The sequence below is a fragment of the Trachypithecus francoisi genome, unplaced genomic scaffold, assembly GCF_009764315.1.
Source record: "Trachypithecus francoisi isolate TF-2019V2 unplaced genomic scaffold, Tfra_2.0 Lachesis_group8, whole genome shotgun sequence".
NCBI classification, from domain to species: domain Eukaryota; kingdom Metazoa; phylum Chordata; class Mammalia; order Primates; family Cercopithecidae; genus Trachypithecus; species Trachypithecus francoisi.
In genome coordinates, this window is record NW_022681473.1 from 65,762,013 (window position 1) to 65,783,346 (window position 21,334).

Genomic DNA, 21,334 nt, shown 5'->3' on the forward strand with positions numbered 1-21,334 from the left:
GGCCATACTGCCCAAGGTTATTTATAGATTCAATGCCATCCCCATCAAGCTACCAATGACTTTCTTCACAGAATTGGAAAAAACTGCTTTAAAGTTCATATGGAACCAAAAAAGAGCCCGCATTGCCAAGACAATCCTAAGTCAAAAGAACAAAGCTGGAGGCATCACGCTACCTGACTTCAAACTATACTACAAGGCTACAGTAACCAAAACAGCATGGTACTGGTACCAAAACAGAGATATAGACCAATGGAACAGAACAGAGCCCTCAGAAATAATACCACACATCTACAGCCATCTGATCTTTGACAAACCTGACAAAAACAAGAAATGGGGAAAGGATTCCCTGTTTAATAAATGATGCTGGGAAAATTGGCTAGCCATAAGTAGAAAGCTGAAACTGGATCTTCCCTTATGCCTTATACGAAAATTAATTCAAGATGGATTAGAGACTTAAATGTTAGACCTAATACCATAAAAACCCTAGAAGAAAACCTACGTAATACCGTTCAGGACATAGGCATGGGTAAGGACTTCATGTCTAAAACACCAAAAGCAACGGCAACAAAAGCCAAAATTGACAAATGGGATCTAATTAAACTAAAGAGCTTCTGCACAGCAAAAGAAACTACCATCAGAGTGAACAAGCAACTTACAGAATGGGAGAAAATTTTTGCGATCTACTCATCTGACAAAGGGCTAATATTCAGAACCTACAAAGAACTCAAACAAATTTACCAGAAAAAAAAACAACCCCATCAAAAAGTGGGCAAAGGATATGAACAGACATTTCTCAAAAGAAGACATTCATACAGCCAACAGACACATGAAAAAATGCTTGTCATCACTGGCCATCAGGGAAATGCAAATCAAACCCACAATGAGATACCATCTCACACCAGTTAGAATGGCAATCATTAAAAAGTCAGGAAACAACAGGTGCTGGAGAGGATGTGGAGAAATAGGAACACTTTTACACTGTTGGTGGGATTGTAAACTGGTTCAACCATTGTGGAAAACAGTATGGCGATTCCTCAAGGATCTAGAACTAGAAATACCATATGACCCAGCCATCGCATTACTGGGTATATACCCAAAGGATCATAAATCATGCTGCTATAAAGACACACGCACATGTATGTTTATTGTAGCACTATTCACAATAGCAAAGACTTGGGATCAACCCAAATGTCCATCTGTGACAGACTGGATTAAGAAAATGTGGCATACATACACCATGGAATACTATGCAGCCATCAAAAAGGATGAGTTTGCATCCTTTGTAGGGACATGGATGCAGCTGGAAACCATCATTCTTAGCAAACTATCACAAGAACAGAAAACCAAACACCGCATGTTCTCACTCATAGGTGGGAACTGAACAATGAGATCACTTGGACTTGGGAAGGGGAACATCACACACTGGGGCCTATCATGGGGAGGGGGGAGGGATTGCATTGGGAGTTATACCTGATATAAATGACGAATTGATGGGTGCTGACGAGTTGATGGGTGCAGCACACCAACATGGCACAAGTATACATATGTAACAAACCTGCACATTATGCACATGAACCCTAGAACTTAAAGTATAATAAAAAAAGAAACTTTAAAAAAATAAAAATAAAAATAATGCTGACCGAAAAAATAAAGTAACAGAAAGAGCTCAAGACCATATTACCATTATGTAAATTATAAACATATTACACACAAAATAATATATATTTTACAAAGATAAACACATATATCCAGGAAAATATATCCAAGATAAGAGTAGACATTTATATGAAAATAGGAAATGGGAATAGGAATTAAGGACGAAAGAAAAAAAATAAGAGGGCAAGAAGAACTTTGAAGAGATTAAAAATTATACTGTATTATCACCTGAGTTGTATTGTAAACAGAAGTCTCTGCTCCTAAGTTATACATATGTACACATGATAAAGAACCCAAGAATGAGGTTCAATCTTTCAGTCTAAAGAATCATTGATATATAATTTAAAAAATTAAAACCAATCTGAATTATTGTTAGAGTTTATTACATTATGGGAAGTGATGGGAGTAGGGTGGCTTTATAGATAGATGCATATTAACATTTTCTTATTTAAAAAAAAGACATGTATTTGGTTGATTCTAGGTGTTGATAGACAAAAGTGAGTTTTAAAATGTGAATTAAAAGTTTTAGGGTAATAGCCAGGTGCAGTGGTCCCAGCTACTTGGGAGGCTGAGGCAGGAGGATCACTTGAGCCCCAGAGTTCAACAATACAGTTTGAGCATGGTCGTGTCACTGCACTTCAGCCTGGGGTGATAGGGTAAAACCCTGTCTCTAAACAGAAAAAAAAAAAGTTTTAAGGTAACCATTAGAGATCTAGACATGAGATTTCTTTCTTTAAACGATTAGTGAAAAGATTAGAATTGAAAGAAAACTTAGTGCTCACAAGAAGAAAAAGCATAGGTAAACAGAAGACACACATAAGGTGAAATATATCAATAATCACCATGTGAGTTAAATTCTTCTATGAAAAAAGACTCATTAAGACTCATATTAGGAAAAATATGCAGTACTATATTGTTTTTAAGATATCCTAAAATAAATATATCAAACAAAACAGAGGCCCAAGTCAAAACCAAAATTATTTATCTACCTGGGATATTTTACAATGATTAAAATACATAATCTACCAAGATAAAAGTCACAAACCTAATAACAGAGAACGAAACCAACTTCATAGTAAAAAAAATGCCAGACAAAAACTGGAAAAATTCCCTTTGAAAACTGGCACAAGACAGGGATGCCCTCTCTCACCACTCCTATTCAACATAGTGTTGGAAGTTCTGGCTAGGGCAATCAGGCAAGAGAAAGAAATCAAGGGTATCCAGTTAGGAAAAGAAGAAGTCAAATTGTTCCTGTTTGCAGATGACATGATTGTATATTTAGAAAACCCCATCATCTCAGCCCAAAATCTCCTTAAGCTGATAAGCAACTTCAGCAAAGTCTCAGGATACAAAATTAATGTGCAAAAATCCCAAGCATTCTTATACACCAGTAACAGACAAGCAGAGAGCCAAATCAGGAGTCAACTTCCATTCACAATTGCTTCAAAGAGAATAAAATACCTAGGAATCCAGCTTACAAGGGATGTAAAGGACCTCTTCAAGGAGAACTACAAACCACTGCTCAGTGAAATCAAGAGGACACAAACAAATGGAAGAACATACCATGCTCATGGATAGGAAGAATCAATATCGTGAAAATGGCCATACTGCCCAAGGTTATTTTATAGATTCAATGCATCCCCATCAAGCTACCAATGACTTTCTTCACAGAATTGGAAAAAACGGCTTTAAAGTTCATATGGAACCAAAAAAGAGCCCGCATTGCCAAGACAATCCTAGGTCAAAAGGACAAAGCTGGAGGCGTCACGCTACCTGACTTCAAACTATACTACAAGGCTACAGTAACCAAAACAGCATGGTACTGGTACCACAACAGAGAAATAGACCAATGGAACAGAACAGAGTCCTCAGAAATAATACCACACATCTACAGCCATCTGATCTTTGACAAACCTGACAAAAACAAGAAATGGGGAAAGGATTCCCTATTTAATAAATGGTGCTGGGAAAATTGGCTAGCCATAAGTAGAAAGCTGAAACTGGATCCTTTCCTTACCCCTTATACGAAAATTAATTCAAGATGGATTAGAGACTTAAATGTTAGACCTAATACCATAAAAACCCTAGAAGAAAATCTAGGTAGTACCATTCAGGACATAGGCATGGGCAAGGACTTCATGTCTAAAACACCAAAAGCAACGGCAGCAAAAGCCAAAATTGACAAATGGGATCTAATTAAACTAAGAGCTTTTGCACAGCAAAAGAAACTACCATCAGAGTGAACAGGCAACCTACAGAATGGGAGAAAATTTTTGCAACCTACTCATCTGACAAAGGGCTAATATCCAGAATCTACAAAGAACTCAAACAAATATACAAGAAAAAAACAAACAACCCCATCAAAGAGTGGGCAAAGGATATGAACAGACATTTCTCAAAAGAAGACATCCATACAGCCAACAGACACATGAAAAAATGCTCGTCATCACTCGCCATGAGAGAACTGCAAATCAAAACCACAATGAGATACCATCTCACACCAGTTAGAATGGCAATCATTAAGAAGTCAGGAAACAATAGATGTTGGAGAGGATGTGGAGAAATAGGAACACTTTTACACTGTTGGTGGGATTGTAAACTAGTTCAACCATTATGGAAAACAGTATGGCGATTCCTCAAGAATCTAGAACTAGATGTACCATATGACCCAGCCATCCCACTACTGGGTATATACCCAAAGGATTATAAATTACTCTACTACAAAGACACATGCACACGTATGTTTATTGCGGCACTATTCACAATAGCAAAGACTTGGAATCAACCCAAATGTCCATCTGTGACAGACTGGATTAAGAAAATGTGGCACATATACACCATGGAATACTATGCAGCCATCAAAAAGGATGAGTTTGCGTCCTTTGTAGGGACATGGATGCAGCTGGAAACCATCATTCTTAGCAAACTATCACAAGAAGAGAAAACCAAACACCGCATGTTCTCACTCATAGGTGGGAACTGAACAATGAGATCACTTGGACTCGGGAAGGGGAACATCACACACTGGGGCCTATCAGGGGGAGGGGGGAGGAGGGAGGGATTGCATTGGGGAGTTATACATGATATAAACGTTATGCACATGTACCCTAGAACTTAAAGTATAATAAAAAATAAATAAATAAATAAATAAAATAAAAATAAAAATAAAAAAATAAAAAAATAAAAAGTTTTCATACCCATACAGCATAATCAACTGTAAAAATTTCTGTCATTTGCCTCAATGGTGGTAACGTTTATTTATTAGTAGAATAAAAAGAATTTACTTCCAAGAAAAAAAAAAAAAATGCCAGAAATGCAAGGAGATACTGACAAATCTACAATAGTGGGGATAGACTTTAATATACCTATTTCCAAAGTTAACAAACTAAGTAGACAGAAAATTACTTTAGGGAGAATCTGAATAACATAATTGTGCCTTTTATTAAGTTGTTATTATTATTATTTTTAGAGACAGGGTCTCATTCTGCTGCCCAGGCTGGAGAGCAGTAGTGTGATCATAGCTCACCACAGGCTCAAGGGATCCTCCTGCCTCAGCCCCCAGTAGCTAGGACTACAGGTGCATGCCATCACACCCAGCTAATTTTTAAATTTTTTATAGAGATAGGGTCTCACTCTGTCATCCAGGTCAGAGAGCAGTGGTGTGATCATAGCTCACTGCAGCCTCAAGGGATCCTCCTGTCTCAGCCCCCAGTAGCTACGACTACAGGCATATGCCATCACACCCAGCTAATTTTTAATTTTTTATAGAGATAGGGTCTTGCTCTGTCATCAAGGCCAGAGGGCAGTGGCGTGATCATAGCTCACTGCAGCCTCAAACTCCTGGCCTCAAACAATTCTCCAGCCTTGGCCTCCCAAAATAACTGTCACTGTGCCTGGCCAGTTATTAATATTTTTAACTTGGAAATTCATCTTTCTTTATTCTGCTTTGGAATGCTGGAGCTGAGGCTCTCAAAACCATATTTCTGCTTTGACCACTGGTTTCCTGTTAGACTCTGACAATATGGGTGGTGCTAAAAGGAGACTGCAAAGCTGGAAGAGGAAAAAGGGGCTTATCTCTTCCTATCTGCTTCCCATGGGTTTCCTGACTGCTTGTGATTCCTGTGAATGCCACTGGAATAATGTGGTTTTTGGTTTGTTTTGTTTTTGCTGTAGTCTAGCAAGTCTTTCCTCAGCAGTAGCTGAATCTAGTTTGCAGTTTTTCCAACTTTTATAAACTAGCTTCACTGTGACTCCTCCATAGGTCCAGCACCAGCTGACCAGTATCCTCTTCTCAGCTACACAAAGCCCATCACAGCTCAGAGACACCAAGAGCCAAGCAGCACCTCTTACCCAGTGGTCTAAATTTCAGGTGTCAGGAGCACCTCTTCCAACCTTCTAAAGTTGCATAATTTCAACCTCATTCTACAAAGAAAACTCCAGGCTCAGGTGGTCTCATGGTGAATTCTTCCAAACTTTAAGGAGAAAATAATAATAGTATATAAACTTTCCTAGGAAATGGAAAAAAATGAACACTTCCAAACACATTTTATCAGGCAAGCATAACCTTGATTATAAATCCTAACAAGAATACTGTAACAAAAGAAATCAATACACCAACACATCTCCCAAACATAGATGCAAAAATCCTTGACAAAGAATCAGCAAATTCAATTCGTCATATTCATCGTGACCAAGTGAGACTTTCAGAATAAACTCTCAGAAGTGTATTTCCACCATGAGGCTAGAATTTCTGGAACAAGGGGTGTCACTCACCTGTCCGGTCAACATCCTTTTTCATGGGCAGTACAGTATAATCCAGTTGCTCATCTGAGTCCTCAAACATCCTTGGCTTGGACTGCAGCATGAACTGGGGCTCTTTCTGGGGACTTCCCCTGCCTCCATTCCAGTCCACTGACTCGTCAGAGAGCTGAACTTGCTGTAGGTATGGGATCCGGATAATCCTGTTTTCATCCAAGCTTAACTTCTTCAGTCTTCAATTAAGGAAAGTGAATATAGAATCATAGCAATAATGATACCTCAGGATTGTTTACCAAGCCACTTTAGGGAAAAAACATGCAATCAGGCTTGGATACTTATTCCTCTTGTGTGGCGTTGAGCCAGTGACTTACTGTCTCTGGGATTCAATATCCCTGTCTCTAAAATGGGGATAATATTTATTAACCTTTCAGGGCTCTTGTGAAGATTAAATGAGGCAATATGTAAATGGCCTGGCACAAAGTAGTATTCAGTAAATGGTAGTTGAATCCAAAGTAAATTTTCCAGGGAAGTAAAGCTTAACAATGTAAATGCCACTATTTTATTTACTTCAGTTAGAACTCAGGAATTAAATTTGTCTTTCTGATTCTCATTATTTTAAAAAATTTTCCTGTCTCTACTGTCAGGGTCTGGATCCTATCCTGGGTAAAATCTCCTCCTGTTTTCCTTTCTCTTTGCTGCTTCTAATTCAGTCACGTGATCAGAAATGTCCTCATTGATGGCCATTTTTATGGAGGAGCCAAAGCTCAGAGGGGAGAAATGACTTACCCATGGCCACAGAGTAGAGATAAATTGTGGAGCTAGGGTTTAAACCCAAGCCTTTTGGCTTCTAGAACAGCACTCAGAGTGTGAGCAAGCCTGGGGATTAGAGGAGGCCCAAGCAGTGAAAGGCTTATGGCTTTACCTCCTGAGCCCAGCCAGGCTGGCAAAGCAACTGGGGTTGGAGAGTCTGTTGTCATCCAGCATCAGTGTCTCCAGCGCTGGGAACCTCAGGATGTACCTCTTGCTTGTCAGCGATGTTACAGATGCCTCCCTGTGAGTTCAAAGATCTTGGGTAATGAGCAAGGTCGAGGAACAAACTCCACCATTCCCAGGAAGCCATGGAGGACAGGGAATCAATTAGGAGGCCTAACCAGCTTAGGAACTGTTCTAGTGCCCGAAAGAGGTCCCCACAGGGATACACAGAAAGCATAATTCCTTCCCCACCTTCTCCTTTCCCAAACACTATTATACATACCATATCGTCTTCTGTATGGAGAAAGGTTACATACATCATTGAGACCAGGTTAGGGCAGGGTGGGGGATTGTATAAGTAGTGCTTATAGAAAATGCCAGGGTGAAAGAGGTATGACCAAGCTGGAGGGAGCATTCTGCTGGAGATCACTGCACAATTTTGACTCAGGAACTGACTCCTTGTTATGCTGTGTCACCTAGTAGACTGGTAACTATGGGAGCACCAGGAGACAATGCTCTTGTTATAGACCATAGCTTTGCCAACTAGTAGGGTAAAGAAAGGTGGATTGAGGGCACCATCCCTGGCTGTAGTGAGGTTCTCTTCTCAAGTGGCTTCATAAAATGAACACACGAGTAAGGAGTGGAGAAGTTTCTTCTTAAACTCAAACTCTCTGAAGATTCCCAGAAATACCTAAGAGTGAGATTTAGGGGGGTGATGCCCTGAATTACAGGGGTGGGCAGGAAGTGGTGGCATTTTAAGTACTGCCATTAATGTGACCTCATTTGTGTCCTCCAGGTAGATGAGACCTAGGTAACTCTCTTCCACACAGGCAGATGATGCAAATAACATTTTCATTCTTCCCTCCATACTGTATGCCACCCATACACCAAAATAGTACACATAGGCACAAATGCATACAGTATACACATATATAAGCCACAAACACACACACAACTAGAGGAAGGGAAACAAACATTTCTTTAGCACCTACTGCACTTCTGGCATTGTGCAATGTGCTTTGTATGTGTTATCCAAGGATAGGTATTATATACCTCCTTTACAGATTAAGAAAATGAAGCTCAGAGCAACTTGCCTGGTCTCATAGCTAGAAAGTGGGACAACTCAAACTAGAACCTGGGTCTGCCTGACTCCAAATCCCATGCCCTTTCCACTGCCAAATCACACCTCTCACATTCACATCTACTAGCCCCATGCGGATTAAAGGATGGGGAAGTGGAAGGGGGAGCTGATGTCTGAGCTAGAGAGAGCTTAACAAAGGTTGGCAGTGAGTTCAAAAGCTAGGACAGTAATGTGTACATGAAGTCTGGGATATTTCACAGGTGACTTTAGAAAGGGTATATTCTAAATGAATGTATTACTAATTAATTCATTCATTCACACTCATGAATTTCTTTAACATATATTTATGTGGCCAGGTACTAAGAATACAAATAAAAGAACACATCCCTCCCCTCTAGGTGCTTACAGTCTGTGGAGTAGGTGGACACACAGCCTGCAGTGAGACAAACACTATAAAAGAAGTATGTGGGGAAGGCACCTATTTAGGAAAAGCAATGTTAAAGCAAAACCATGAGGAATGGAGAGTGAATTGTCATGCTCTTAACCAATGTGAAAGAAAGAGAACAGGGAAAAAAAAAATCTCTTTGTGGCTGGATCTGTAACAGTATTAGAAGCTATAGGCAGCCATGTTTCCCATCATAGGGTCTAGAAAGACACAGGCAGCCCACCTGTAAAGAAAAATGTGGCAAGTCACGGAGAAGAGGAGATGTGAAAGCTGAGAGACAGAACTTCCAGGCTGCTCCACAGTCCTCAGGGCCTACGTTCAGTATGACCCTAAGGCACAGCTGTGAGATTCCCCAATGTTCTTACAATCAATTCCCCCCTGACTTTTTTTCCGTATCCTAACACTGACAGACTTCCATAGATTATGACAGTTCTGACTGGAAAAAGGGACAGGTCAGATAAACTTACAGAAAGAGACCTGGCAACAGTGTAGGGAACAGGCTTGAAGTCCAAAGACCAGAGACACTTAACAGAGAAGGCAGGAAGCCTTTATAGTTCATAATATTTCAAGGTCACGGATGTGCCCTTTCCTCTTTCTGGAAGGACCAACTTTCATACACTGAATTTTTAATCTCTATCTGAGAGCTATTACACAACAGTGCACAGCACCACTGTTGATTTATAATTGATTGGCCAATCTTTATTTTACTCCAGTGAAATATGAAATAGCTAAGAAATAAGCCTTTAAAAAATTCCTCTCAAGCTCCATAATGCAGAAGTTGGCTCTGTCTTGTCTCTTGTGACAAGTTACACCACTTTGTCTTTTTAAAGTTCCACCCTAATTATAGCATGGGAAAGTTTCATTTTTTGTGTCTAAAATAGACATCTTAAAATAGAGGGGCAGCCATTAGATGGGTGAGAAGACAGATGCCTACCTTCAGAGGAAAGCAGCAGGCTTTCCCACCGAGCCCCTCCTGTTGCAGTTTTGGAAGAAAAGCTCTCTGAAGTGGCAAAGTCTGTCCGTAGTGGAGAAGCCAGGGTTTCCAGCTGTTCAGAGTGGTGCTATTTTTATTATCACTTCTCTTGCCAAACAGAATTAATACTACTTAAAATGTGAGAGATTTAATGAAGGTTTTTCAGAAGCTAAGGGTATGTGCAGTGGCTGGATTCAGCAATGGGAATTTGTGTACCATATTAGAAGATGCATGGGAAGGGTGGCCAGGATCCCTGAGCTCTGGCTCGGGTGCTGCTGCTGCTTTGCTTGCTGTGTGACTTCTGGCTGGTGTTGAGCATCTCTGGGCCTAGATCCTCTATCTATATGGTAAAAGGGGATTTCTTTTACTTTACACTATAAGACTTTGGATCAGGCTAAAAATATTGCTCAAAAGACTGAACCAAGAGCTGCAACAAATAAGATGAAACTTAGCAAGCACTCACATTAGGACAAATGTCAGATCAGCTTCTGTGTTAAGATATAGAACATCAACTGTGCAAACACCAGAATAAGGGAGACATGGTTTAACAGATTGTGTGTAAAAGGGGATTGTGATGTGGCTACTAAAAAGCTAGTGCTCTTTTAGGTGGCGCTATTTGGAATATAGTGACTAAAAGAAAGGAGGTAACAATTCATCCTCTGCTCTGTGCTGGTGGTGCCTGAGAACACCAACTTGTATGGTCTGAAGCAGAAAGGGAGTAGGCCTAATGAAAGAGCCAAAGTAGCAGATTCCAGCTCAAAACAAGTAATAGTCTAAAGATAGAATGGGTCAAATATGATTCCCCTAACTCACCCAGACACAGAAAATAGCAAGAAATGGAGACACAAATAGTTCAGAATAGATGAGGTATATGATGAATGGAAAAAGTGAAGAGAAAGGAGGATGGAGAAGCAGACAGAGTCAGGCCATAAAAAGCCTTGAGCGATGTTAATGGAGTTTATCTTTAGGACAGTGGGAACCTGCTAAAGGACTTTAAGCAGGGCAGTGACAGAATCACATGTGCATTTCAGAAAGATCACTCTGGCTGACAGATAGGAGGATGGGTTGGGAGGCAAGAAACTGCAGACTGGGACCAAACAGGAGGGTAACAGGAATAAGCAGGTTGGAGAAGAATTTAGAAAGTATAATTCACAGCACCTGGTGATTGAATGAATGTGTGGAATGAGGGAGGCTGAAATTGGGCTAATGCTCAGGTTTCTACTGGACAACTACATAGTAGATGGGAAGAAGTGCCAGTCAATGAGGCCAGGAAAGGAAAGAAAGGAATAGAGAGTGAGGAGGGCTTTTTGGCATGGGGATGTGTGTGAGGAGTTTGATAAGTAGGCTAAATAGGCTTATAGTTCAGAAGACTTGCGAGGAGAGGAGGCCACCAATAAAGAGTATAAAGATTAAGAAAAATAGTAGGTTGAGGGTGGATGACTGGGGAGCACCAAAGTTTAAGAGGTTGACAGAAAAGGAACCCACAGAGCATACTCAATCTAGATAGATGAGTGGGAAGAAAATAATGACAGTGGTATTTGTCTGGAGACCCACAGCTTTATTTTTATTTTTGTAGAGACAAGGTCTCATTACGTTGCCCAGGCTGGCCTCGAACTCCTGGGCTCAAGCAATCCTCCTGCCTCAGCCTCCCAAAGTGCTGGGATTACAAGTGTGAGTGACCATGCCTGGCCAACCCACAGCTTTCAAAGCGTGCTGATTCCTTTTTTTTTTTGGAGACGGAGTCTCGCTCTGTCCCCAGGCTGGAGTGCAGTGGCGCGATCTCGGCTCACTGCAAGCTCCGCCTCCCGGGTTCACACCATTCTCCTGCCTCAGCCTCCTGAGTAGCCGAGACTACAGGCACGTGCCACCACGCCCGGCTAATTTTTTTGTGTTTTTAGTAGAGACGGGGTTTCACCGTGTTAGCCAGGATGGTCTCAATCTCCTGACCTCGTGATCCGCCTGTCTCGGCCTCCCAAAGTGCTGGGATTACAAAGCGTGCTGATTTCAATCACTACTCTGACGCAGGTAGGAATACATTTATTCTCCCCCTCATATATAAGAACATGGAAGTGCAGGGTGGGGGAGACTAGTTATTTTATGTAACTAGGCTTTCCACTGAAAACAACTAGAATGATAAATAAAATATAAAAAGAAAAAAGATCCATTTTATTTATTTTCTTTTGTAGAGATGGGGTCTTGCTATGTTGCCTAGGCTGGACTTGAACTCCTCGCCTAAAACAATCTTCCCACCTTGGTCTCTCAAGTAGCTGGCAACTACAGGCACACACCGCCATTCCCTGTGGTGGTGGATCTATCATTTTAATATGTATAAGAGATGTGAAGAGAGTAAGGAAGCAGTATGCCAAATCTAAAAACCCAGAGGGAGAAACTTAACATAGGAAGCCACTGAAGCCTTGAGGGCATTTACTTATCCTGTTGAAACTGAACTATGGTTTGACAGTATCATGGGGCTAGAGAATCAAAGCCCAGGCACCCTGAAGGTGGGGAGTTTAATCAGAGACCCTTAAATGAATTTGGGATCCTAAAGGGATACACCCTCAGGGTGAAATTAACCAAAACTAAACCCATTCTCCTTATCCCATAGCCAGGAGAAAACTGTCTTGGAGTGAACAGAGAAGGAGAAGGGGAAGGGCAGACTGGTCCTCTTGAAAAACTATAGCCCAAATCTGTATCATCAGAGTGGTTCAGAAAACACCCAGTCAGGAATTTAGCTTAAGCTTCTTCCATACTGAGTGACCCTAGGTACCAAAATAAATAGAAAGGTTTATAGTGTTGCAAACTAAATAATGTGGGACCAACTCTTTCCTGAGTAAAAAACTAGAAAACCCAGACACAATATACATTTAAAAACAATCTGCCCTAAGGTACCTGGGAACTAACAAGCTGTGAAGAATTATGGTGCTAAGATTTGAAAAAAGAAGGAAATCCAAAGGGGTTCATGCAACACTTTCCCCCAGGACTGTCTGCTGACTCCAGAAGTGGCTGAGAGGCTGAGAAGTTGAGCAGAGATTCTGACAACCCTACTGGGCCAGCAGCCGAAAACTGGAATCCAAGGCATGCCACAGAATGGAAGCCTGACTGCTCATGCTCTAAGTTAGGTCATCAGAAAACCAAACCCTCGAAGGATGTATATACTAGAAATAGTATGGACCTTGCAGAGACTGAAGACTAGCTTCAAATAATTTCAATGTTTATCATTGAAATAAGATGATTTGAAATTATTAGTGATGTAGATCACCAGAAAACCCTTGATCTGGTGGGAAAAAAGTGATTTGAGTTGTCCAAAGAAAGAGTCATGGCCTCTCATTCAGTTTCTATTTACATTTAACTTAAAACTAATTAAGCTCAAATAAAATTGAACATTCAGTTCCTATATCACACTAGCTACATTTCAAGTGCTCAAGAGCTCAATATGCCTAGTAGCTACACTATGAACAACACAGATACAGAACATTTCCAACATTGTGGTAAGTTCTACACAGTGCTAAATTCAGCCTCGTAAGGATTACTAGACAGTGTCTGCAAATTGGTGCTAATCTCTGTGTATATGAAAGGCATGGTAGACCATGCCTCACTCAAAAATGGGGGATCATAAAGGTCAGATGGAAGAATGAAAATTTAGCCAAAGTCTGTTTCACAACGGACCCAGTGGAGTCATAAATCTACCTTGTGGTTTCTCCTCGGTTCCTGAATGTGTAACTGAAACAGACATACTAAACAACTGGCAGAACACCCACATTTATTTACTGAGCAACAAAGTATAGTCCATTATAGTAGGAAGTGTCCAACTGAAACCCCAGGAAACTTTCTTCCCAATAGTAAACCAAAAACAATACTGAATCCCTGAGGTAATTGCAGAGATTACTGCCATCACTAAAGACCAAAAAGATGGAAGGATAGTGATTCCTATGACATCTCTGTTTAACATCTCTTGTTTATTTAACTTGTGAAGAAGATACCCTTTGTTTATTTAGCTTGTACAGAAAACAGGTTTTGAAGAATGATTGTAGATTACTGTAAGCTTAATCAAGAGGTGACTCCAACTTTCAGCTGCTATTCCAGATGTGGAATCTTTTTACTGGAACAAATCAACCCAGCCCCTGGTACTGTGGATACAGCTAAGGACCTGTCAGATATTTCTTTCTCTTTATCAATTAACAAAAACTACCAGAAGCAGTCTGCTTTCACCTGACAGGGACAACAGTACACCTCTGTCCTTTTCTCTTGGGGCTATATCAACTCTGGGATCTTCTTGGTTATTTTGATATCCTACAGAATATCATGCTGATTGGACCTGGCAAGCAGGAAAAGTTGCAAACACCCTAGATGCCTTAGTAAGATACCTTTGTGTTACAGGATGGAGGTAAGCCCCCTCCCCCATCAAAATTCAGGGTACTATGATATGGATTAATTTTTTGTTGTTGTCCAGGTATCTGAAGCATGTTGTGATATATTTCTAATGTGAAAGACATAATCCTGTACCTTGCTTCTTATTTAACTGATACTACTTGTAAGAAAAAAAATCACAAAGTTTCACTGGCCTTTTTGGATTTTATATTTATTTATTTTATTTATTTATTTATTTATTTATTTATTTTTTGAGATAGAGTCTCACTCTGTCACCCAGGGTTGGAGTGCAGTGGTGTGATCTTGGTTCACTGCAACCACTGCTTCCCAGGTTCAAGCAATTCTCCTGCTTCAGTCTCCTGAGTGGCTGGGATTACAGGCACCAGCCACAACATCTGACTAATTTTTGTATTTTTAGTAGAGACGGGGTTTTGCCACATTGGCCAAGCTGGTCTCAAACTCCTGACCTCAAGTGATCCACCTGCCTTGGCTTCCCAAAGTGCTGGGATTATAGGCGTGAGCCACCGTGCCCATCCCCTTTTTAGATTTTAGAAGTGACATATAAAACATTTGTGCTGTTCTAACTCATTTACTAAGTATCCCACAAGGCTGCTAGTTTTGAGTGAGGCCCAGAACAAGGCAAGGTTCTACAACAGTTCCCAACTGTAATGCAAGTTGCTCTTCCATTGGGCATATGACTCAGCAGGTCCAAATGGCTTCTAAAGGACTATGGCAAATAGGTGTGCTGTACAGATAGGGTACCATACATCCCAGATTTCAATGATAGCCTGAGTTTTCACCTGTTATCTCCAAATAATTATTAATACTGTCCCTTTTCCCTCTCATATATGTCCTGGTTTGGATGATAAAGTACGTCATCATTCTACGAATAGAGCCTTTTCTAGGTACCCATAGCAGATTCATTTTTGAGCAAAGTTATGCCCTGTTCTGCAGATAACTATTTTTTTTTTTGAAAAACAATTTCTTGCTTACTAGTACATTTGGTAGAGGCCAAATACCTGACCACAGGATACTATGTGATCATGCAACCTGAGCCACTCATCATGAACTGAACATGCAACAGAACTCCCCTATCAAGTGAAAGCAATATTTGAAATCAGGCTCCAGCAAGTCTGGAAAAGTTGCAGGAATATATGGCTCAGATTCCTACGGTGCATTCTCCTGCTGTATTGCTACCTCTCCATCAACCCTTAACTAAGGTCATGTGGCCATCTAATATAGGAAGAAAAACCTCCAGTTGGGTTTACAAATGACTTAGCATGATATGCTGATACCTTCTCAAAGTCAACTATTACAATATTATAGCCCCATATAGGAGTGACCAAAAAGTCAGGGGAAGAGAAATCTTCTAAGTAGGCAGAACTTAGAACAATGTATCTGATCAGCCATTTGCTTGGTCAGAGAGATAGCCAGAAGTACAGATCTATACTGATTCATGGGCAGTGGCTGATGGTTTAGCTGAATAGTCAAAGCTTGGAAAAAATACGGAAAAGTTGCTGAAAGTACAGAGAAAAACTATGTGACTTAACCTCTCAGAATGAACAGAGTATGAAGATTATTTGTGTCTCATATGACTGTTTCCCCAAGACTATCCCCTGTGGGGGAGACTCAATGGTCAGGAAGATAAGGTAACCCATTCCATGAATGTCAGTTACCCTCTTTCCCTTGGTGGCAGGGATGAAGGCTACACACTTCCTTTCACCAAAGCAAATCTGGTTATAACACTTGCTGAGTATTCAACCTGCCAATGGCAGAAAACACTGCTGAGCCTCTAATATGGCACCATTTCTAGAGGGATTATACAGCCATCTAGTACCAAGTTGACTTTAAAAAGCAGCAGCAAGTTTTGTTTACTAGATTATAAATGTATTTTTGGATATAGATTTGCCTTCCCTGCCCACAATGTTCGACAAGTGGAATTAGAAACTGTTGTTATAATAATACTAGCTTTTGTAATTGCCCATGTATTTACCTTTAACGAGAGCTTTATTTCTTCTTATAGCTTTGAGTTACTGTCTAGCATCCTTTCATTTCAACCTGCAAAAATCCCTCTAGTATTTATGCAGGGCGGGACTGGTGGTAATTAATTTTTTTTACCTTTTATTTATCTGGGAATGTCTTAATTTCTTCCATACGTTGGAAGAACACTTCTGCTGGATGTAGGATTCCTGATTGAGTTTTTTTTTTCTTTTAGCACTTTAAATATTTAATATTTCAGCCCACTGCCTTCTGGCCTTAAAAGTTTCTGACAAGAAGTCTGCTGATAATCTTATTGAAGATTCCTTGTATGTGATGAGTTGCTTCTCTCTCACTGCTTTCAAGATCCTCTCTGTCTTTTAACAGTCTGATTATAATATGACTCAGTGGAGGTCTCTTTGAGTTCATCCTATCTTGGAGTTCACTGAGGCTCACGTATGTTTATATTCATGTCGTTTATCAAACTTCGGAAGTTTTAGGCTGTTATTTCTTCAAATAATCTCTTCGTGCTTTCTCTCTTCTCCTTCTGGGACTTTCATAATACATAGGTTGGTTTCCTTGAAGGTATCCCAATCCCACAGGTCCCTTAGGCTTTGTTCAAGTCAATCATTTTTTTTTCCTTTTGTTTCTCTGACTTGATAAATTTAATTGTTCTATCTTCAGGTTTGCTGATTCTCTCTTCTGACTGCTCGAATCTGCCTTTGAATCTCTCCAGTGGATTTTTCATTTCTTATTCTAATTTTCAGGTTTAAAATGTATTTTTGGTTTCTTTTTTCATTGTCTATCTATTTGTTGATATTTCCATTTTGTTAATATATCATTTTCTTGACTTTATTCATATCTTCCATTAGTTCTTTGAAAACCTTTAAGACAGCTATTTCAAAGTCTTTAGTAAGTCCTCCCTTTCTCAGGGATAGTTTCTGTTGCTTAATTTTTTCCTTTGGCTGGGCCATATTTTTCTGTTTCTTTGTATGCTTTGTGATTTTTTTTGTTGAAAGCTGAATATTTGAATCTATTAATATGGTAACTCTAGAAATCAGATTCTCCCCTTTACCAGGGTTTGCTCATTTTTTTTGTTGTTTTGTATTTGATTATTGTAGGCTGTCTCTGTGTCAAGGATTAGGCTGAGGTCTAAATGTAAGGTCTTCTCAGGTCTTTTCTAAGCCTGTGCATTTCTCTGGGTATATGTGGTGACATTCTCATTTCCTCTGTATAGGCAGCTGCTTTTAAATGTCCCAGACTTTAATGTCTGGCTCCCAAAAAAGGGGGAAAGGAATGGGGATTAAGAAAAGAAATCCTTTAAATTCCCTGGAAGTTTCTTCAGCTGGAGCAGAAAGGGCTTATGACAGTTGTGGATGGGTGTGTGTGCAACAATGGTTGTGTGCCTCTGTGTCTGCACCTCAACGATTAGAAGTAGCAATCAGTGATCACAGCACAGATCTCTAAAATTTGGAGGACAGGGATCTTTTTGCTCACCCTGGCTCCTGCAAGCTGCATGTGAGTTACCCAACGAATATATTTATTATTCTAATTTTCAGGTTTAAAACTTGAACCATGAGATTGGGAGTTCTCACGCCATTCTCCTGCCTCAGCCTCCCTAGAAGCTGGGACTACAGGCGCCCGCCACCATGCCCGGCTAATTTTTTTGTATTTTTAGTAGAGATGGGGTTTCACCGTGTTCACCAGGATGGTCTCGATCTCCTGACCTCATGATCCACCTGCCTCAGCCTTCCAAAGTGCTGGGATTACAGGCGTGAGCCACCGCACCCAGCCGACGTAAACTTTTAATAGAGTGTGAAGATTATTTGTGTCCACAGTTTCAAAATTGTTACATCAGACTGATTCTGCCAATGAAACTGTTGCCTAGATGAGGAGACACATTCTTGATGCTTCCTACTCTATCATCTTCTCAGAATCCTCTAGTGAAATAGTCTTTGATGATTTATCTACTATACCAAATAGATATAGTTAAAGTTGGGACCCTAACTTAACAGCATAGGATATCACATAAACCAAAACGGATACTGTTTTTCTCATAACCATAATCTAAGAGCCTAGGAATTAATGGAAATGAAAGTAGCTCCTCTTACAATATATCTAATAGTCCACTTGCAGATTTTTTGCTTCTCATTCTATAATTTTTGGCATTTCTGATTTACAGGTCTTAGTTCCTAAGGAGGTACTCTTACCAGGAGACACAATCATGGTTCCACTGAACTGGAAGTCAAGATTGCTACTGGCCACTTGCATTTCTCATTTCACTGAACCTATAGTCAGACAAAGAGGGGTTCATTCTACTGACTAGGTGACTGATACTGTTTATAAAAATAAATATAATTGCTGTTATACCTTGAGGTAAAAAAAAAAAAAAAGTATCTTTGGGACTACAGTATTATCTAGTGCTCCTCTAAGAAGTTCTATGTCTTTTAGTCTTTTAATGAAGACTACAGCAACCCAGGAAAAGCAGGACCTTTAAAGACTCAGACCCTTCAGAAGTGAAGGTTCAGAAGACCACATCAGTTAAAGAACCCCAACCAGCCAAGGTGCTGGACGAGGACAAAGGAACATTAAATAGGTGATGGAAAAAAGGATTTACGAATATTCACTATGGCCTCCTGACCAGTTAAGAAATGATCACTGTAGCAACTATGCATATTTTCATGTGCATTTTCTTCCTTCCTTAGTGTGTGTGTGTGTGCGTGTGTGCACTCGCATGCACACTTAAACTGCTAGTGGTGATTGACTTTACAACTTAGTTTTTAGGATATAAAATATCCATAAATTTATTTAGAAGGAAAATATCATCCAGCGATGGCTACAGTAACTGATGGAACTGTGTCTCATCCTTCTTGAGGAGATGGTGAAAGTGTCTTCAGTGTAAGAGGAAGAGTTCCTTCATGTTAGGTAAAAGCATGGTGCAGTTGCTATTGTTGTATGGAAATTAAATATGGAGGGAAGCAGGAGGGTAGATATTGGGGTTCCAAGGGTTGAACAGTGCCAGTTATCTGCCTGTTTGCTCTCAGCCTTCACCCCTTCCTTCTGTGTTCTTCTGTGTATTGCAGGGGGCTGGAGCCACCTCCTTAACTACACTTCCCAGACTGCCTTTCCAACTAGTTAGATACTGCCAATAGAAGGAATTCATGAGAGACTGGAAGGCCAGAGCTGGGGAGAAGCAACTGTCTTGTTTGGCTTCTGATAGCATTTCTGTCTGCAGCAGCAGTGATCGTGCAGCAGCAATGGTAGTACTAACCATGGTAACTGCACTGGCAGAGATTCCAGCCTTGGTTGAGGCATCACATCTTTAGCAGGTCTACAATTAAATGACACCCTCCCTGAAAGCCCAGCAGTGGATATAGACTTGTTGACTTCAGTTTAGCAGTGATGCAGCTTCTGATCTCTGGTTATCAACGCTTCTTCCTTTTTGTTTTCCCCATACCCCTCTTCTCCACTTAGCTCTTCCATCCCTTCTAACAGCCACGTAATCAATTCCCTCTCTTTATCACTGGTGATATTTTAGGTGGAATAATGGTTCTCTGGGTATGATTTTTAAGAGTGCTTACCTTTTAGAGCTACATACTGGAATATTTATAGATGAAATAATATGAAACATTTATGGCTATATATATCTGAGATTTTTCTTAAGAATATTCCAGGAGGGGGCGTGATGGGGGCATAGATGAAACAAGATTGGCCATAATTTGATAATTGTCAGGTGATAATTGTGGGTGATAGGTACCTGGAGTCAATTTTATGATTGACTCTAATTTTATATGTGTTTAAAAACTTTCCATAACAAAATACCAATTATCTCTCCCTGCCAAGAATTAATAAATGAATAAACCAATCAATAAACCAATGAATCCCTTCTATTTTTAATACCTTAAGTGGGTTTTGTATTTCTGTCTACAGCCTGACAGGCTCATAGAGAAAGCTTATCTAAGAATGAAGCCAGGACCCGGCAGAATGGCTCCCGTGAAGAAGGGAGCCATTCTGCCATCCATGAGGTAGTGACCCAAGAATACACTATCAACATTCACAAGTGCATCCATGGAGTGGGCTTCAAGAAATGTGCCCCTTGAGCACTCAAAGAGATTCAGAAATTTGCCATGAAGGAGATGGGAACTCTAGATGTGCACATTGATACCAGGCTCAATAAGGCTGTCTGGGCCAAAGGAATAAGGAATGTCCCAGGCTGAACCCATGCGCAGTTGTCCAGAAAACATAATGAGGATGAAGATTCACCAAATAAGCTCTATACTTTGGTTACCTATATACCTGTTACCACTTTCAAAAGCTACAGACAGTCAATGTAGATGAGAACTAATCACTGATTGTCAACTATATCAAATAAAGTTATAAAATTGCAAAATAAAAAAGAATGAAGCCAACACCAAGGAAAACAAAGATGTCTTCATGTGTATGACAGAACAAGTAACAGACTAACAAAAGCTGTACACATGCTCAAGAAATAGAGATGCACACAGAGACCTGACAACATCCTGTGCACCTATATACAGCCAAAGCATCCAGCAGATTCACCTGATTTTTCACATACATGAACCAATAAATTCCCCTTTTTGTTTCAGCTACTTTGAATTGGACTTCTATTACTTGCAAACAAAACAACCCTAACTAATGAAACCCCTAATAAATGATCACTATTATTATCTCAACCCCCTTGAGTAACTAACCAACCACAATCATCACTATATAAAATCTAAGTAACTTATTACATATATACACATACATATTTAGGCATAATTCACAATAGACTATGCTAAGTATTAAATTAACTGGCAACACTAAATTAAACTGATCCCTAGAGAAGGGATTAAGAGGCATGGGCTAAAGCAGTCAGAGAAGGCTCCTGGTAGGGAAAGGAGGAAGGTCTGAGCTGGCCCTTAGACTTTGGGAGGCCGAGACGGGCGGATCACGAGGTCAGGAGATCGAGACCATCCTGGCTAACACGGTGAAACCCCGTCTCTACTAAAAATACAAAAAAACTAGCCGGGCGACGTGGCGGGCGCCTGTAGTCCCAGCTACTCGGGAGGCTGAGGCAGGAGAATGGCGTAAACCTGGGAGG

General features: G+C 40.3%; 1 protein-coding gene across 18 annotated transcripts in view; it reads right to left on the reverse strand.

The window, feature by feature from the left end:
* The window catches only part of XRRA1 (X-ray radiation resistance associated 1), a 101,606-nt gene that overhangs the window by 48,740 nt on the left and 31,532 nt on the right, over positions 1-21,334 (reverse strand). For all 18 annotated transcript variants that reach the window (XM_033204684.1, XM_033204685.1, XM_033204678.1 and 15 more), the window contains 2 exons: positions 7,337-7,465; positions 6,430-6,647 (listed from right to left, as the gene is read on the reverse strand). In XM_033204684.1, the coding sequence (XP_033060575.1) occupies positions 6,430-6,647; positions 7,337-7,465 (347 nt within the window). The remainder of the gene's footprint in view (positions 1-6,429; positions 6,648-7,336; positions 7,466-21,334) is intronic.